The sequence below is a fragment of the Nannospalax galili genome, unplaced genomic scaffold (assembly GCF_000622305.1).
Source record: "Nannospalax galili isolate Female #2095 unplaced genomic scaffold, S.galili_v1.0 scaffold390, whole genome shotgun sequence".
Lineage (NCBI taxonomy): Eukaryota > Metazoa > Chordata > Mammalia > Rodentia > Spalacidae > Nannospalax > Nannospalax galili.
The window spans coordinates 6,468,774-6,470,192 of NW_008330777.1; the positions used below are offsets into that span (position 1 = coordinate 6,468,774).

The 1,419-nt window shown below is 58.2% G+C and overlaps 2 protein-coding genes across 3 annotated transcripts in view; one reads left to right on the top strand and one right to left on the bottom strand.

Moving 5' to 3' along the window:
* Ccdc59 (coiled-coil domain containing 59) overlaps nucleotides 1-746 on the bottom strand; it is a 7,324-nt gene extending 6,578 nt beyond the window's left edge. Inside the window, exon 1 of the mRNA XM_029555732.1 lies at nucleotides 574-746. Coding sequence (XP_029411592.1) covers nucleotides 574-727 — 154 coding nt within the window. The 5' untranslated portion in view covers nucleotides 728-746. The remainder of the gene's footprint in view (nucleotides 1-573) is intronic.
* Nucleotides 747-860: 114 nt separating this feature from the next.
* Mettl25 (methyltransferase like 25) overlaps nucleotides 861-1,419 on the top strand; it is a 119,321-nt gene continuing 118,762 nt past the window's right edge. The window contains exon 1 of one of the 2 annotated variants that reach the window (XM_008852320.3): nucleotides 861-1,156. In XM_008852320.3, the coding sequence (XP_008850542.1) occupies nucleotides 910-1,156 (247 nt within the window). In that variant the 5' untranslated portion in view covers nucleotides 861-909. The remainder of the gene's footprint in view (nucleotides 1,157-1,419) is intronic. The other variant, XM_029555726.1, reaches the window with a different exon arrangement.

The window sequence follows — 1,419 nt, forward strand, 5'->3', positions numbered from 1 at the left end:
TCCCTCCCTCCTTCCTTCCTTCCTTCCTTCCTTCTTTCTTTTTAAATTTTATGTGTATGAGTGTATTGCCTGCATGTATGTGAGGGCACCCCTGCCGTGCAATACCGCAGAGGTCAGAAGAGGGCTTCAGATTTCCCTGAACTGGAGTTAAGGACGGTTCACAGCCGCCATGTGGAAATCGAACCCGGTGACTCTGGGAGCGGTCGGTGCCCTTAACCGCTGAGCCATGTCTCCAGCCCCAAGGGCCAGTGTACCTTTAACCTCATCTTCCTGTCCTTTACCGTCATACTGGTGCAGGACATACATTACTGCACATAGACAATTGGCCCCATGCACGCTCTGTGCTTAGGGTTATCAAGAATAGTGAGCTGAGTTACTTCTAACGATCTAATTGGCGAGAGCTCCCGCTAGTCTGACGCAAAGGACTGCGAAGCCCACGGGTTCGGCGTGCTTAGGCATGGCTTCCCCGGCCCCAAGCGGGACGGGTTCGGGTTCCTAAAACCTTCAAACTGAGGCCGCCTGCCTCGGACTGGGCAGGCCTGAGGACTTCTCCACGGCTCTCTTCTGACGTACCTTCGCGAATGCTGCCGCCGAAAGCTTGCGGGTGGTTAGAACACCAGGTCTTGCGTTTCCCTTTCTGATTCCTGAATCCAGCATCAGCAGACCCTTTCCCACGTGCCTCGAACGCGCCGGACCTCCCCCTAACCGGGGGCATCGCCGGTGCCATATTGGACCGACTGTGTTTGCGGAACTACAACGGACGCCGACAAAATACGTCACCAGACTGAACCAATCAATCGCCCAACTAGTGTGCGCTCGGAGCTCGACTACTCCGGCCTGTACTACTTCAGGCGAGAGGTGCCCGCGCAGCCTAGTTGGCGCCACCTGCAGCCCGGGAGGCCGAGCGTCATGGCGGCGATTTGTCCGCTTCCGGGGACCCCCGACCTGCCCACGCTGCGCTCCAAGTTACATGGACTGCTGCGGTTCCTAAGGGACGCTTTACCCATTTCCAACGCGCATACGGTAGACTTCTACACAGAGTCGGTGTGGCAGGAGCTGGTCGACATGCCCCCAGAGACTGTGCTGGCGACGCTGAGAAAGTCAGCGGCGGAGCCGAGTGCGGCGCGCCCCCTGCTGGGAGCCGAGGCGGGATCTGGTGAGTGGAAGGGAGAGCGGGGCGCACTGACTGCGCCCCCTGGTGGAGCGCGGCGGGAGGGCGGAGGGAGAGATGGGGCGGGTGCAGAGAAAGCAGGTGATCAGAGTAGTGCCGCTGGGCCAAGATCCCTCTGCGCCAGGACCCCTCTGGGTCTCGCCTCTGCATGTTGGCAAGTTTCCACAACTTAAGGAAATCAAGAAACAGGGAAGAGGTGTTCACTTAGTAATTCAGCAATAGCTTTTCGACTTGAGGGAAACTAGAAG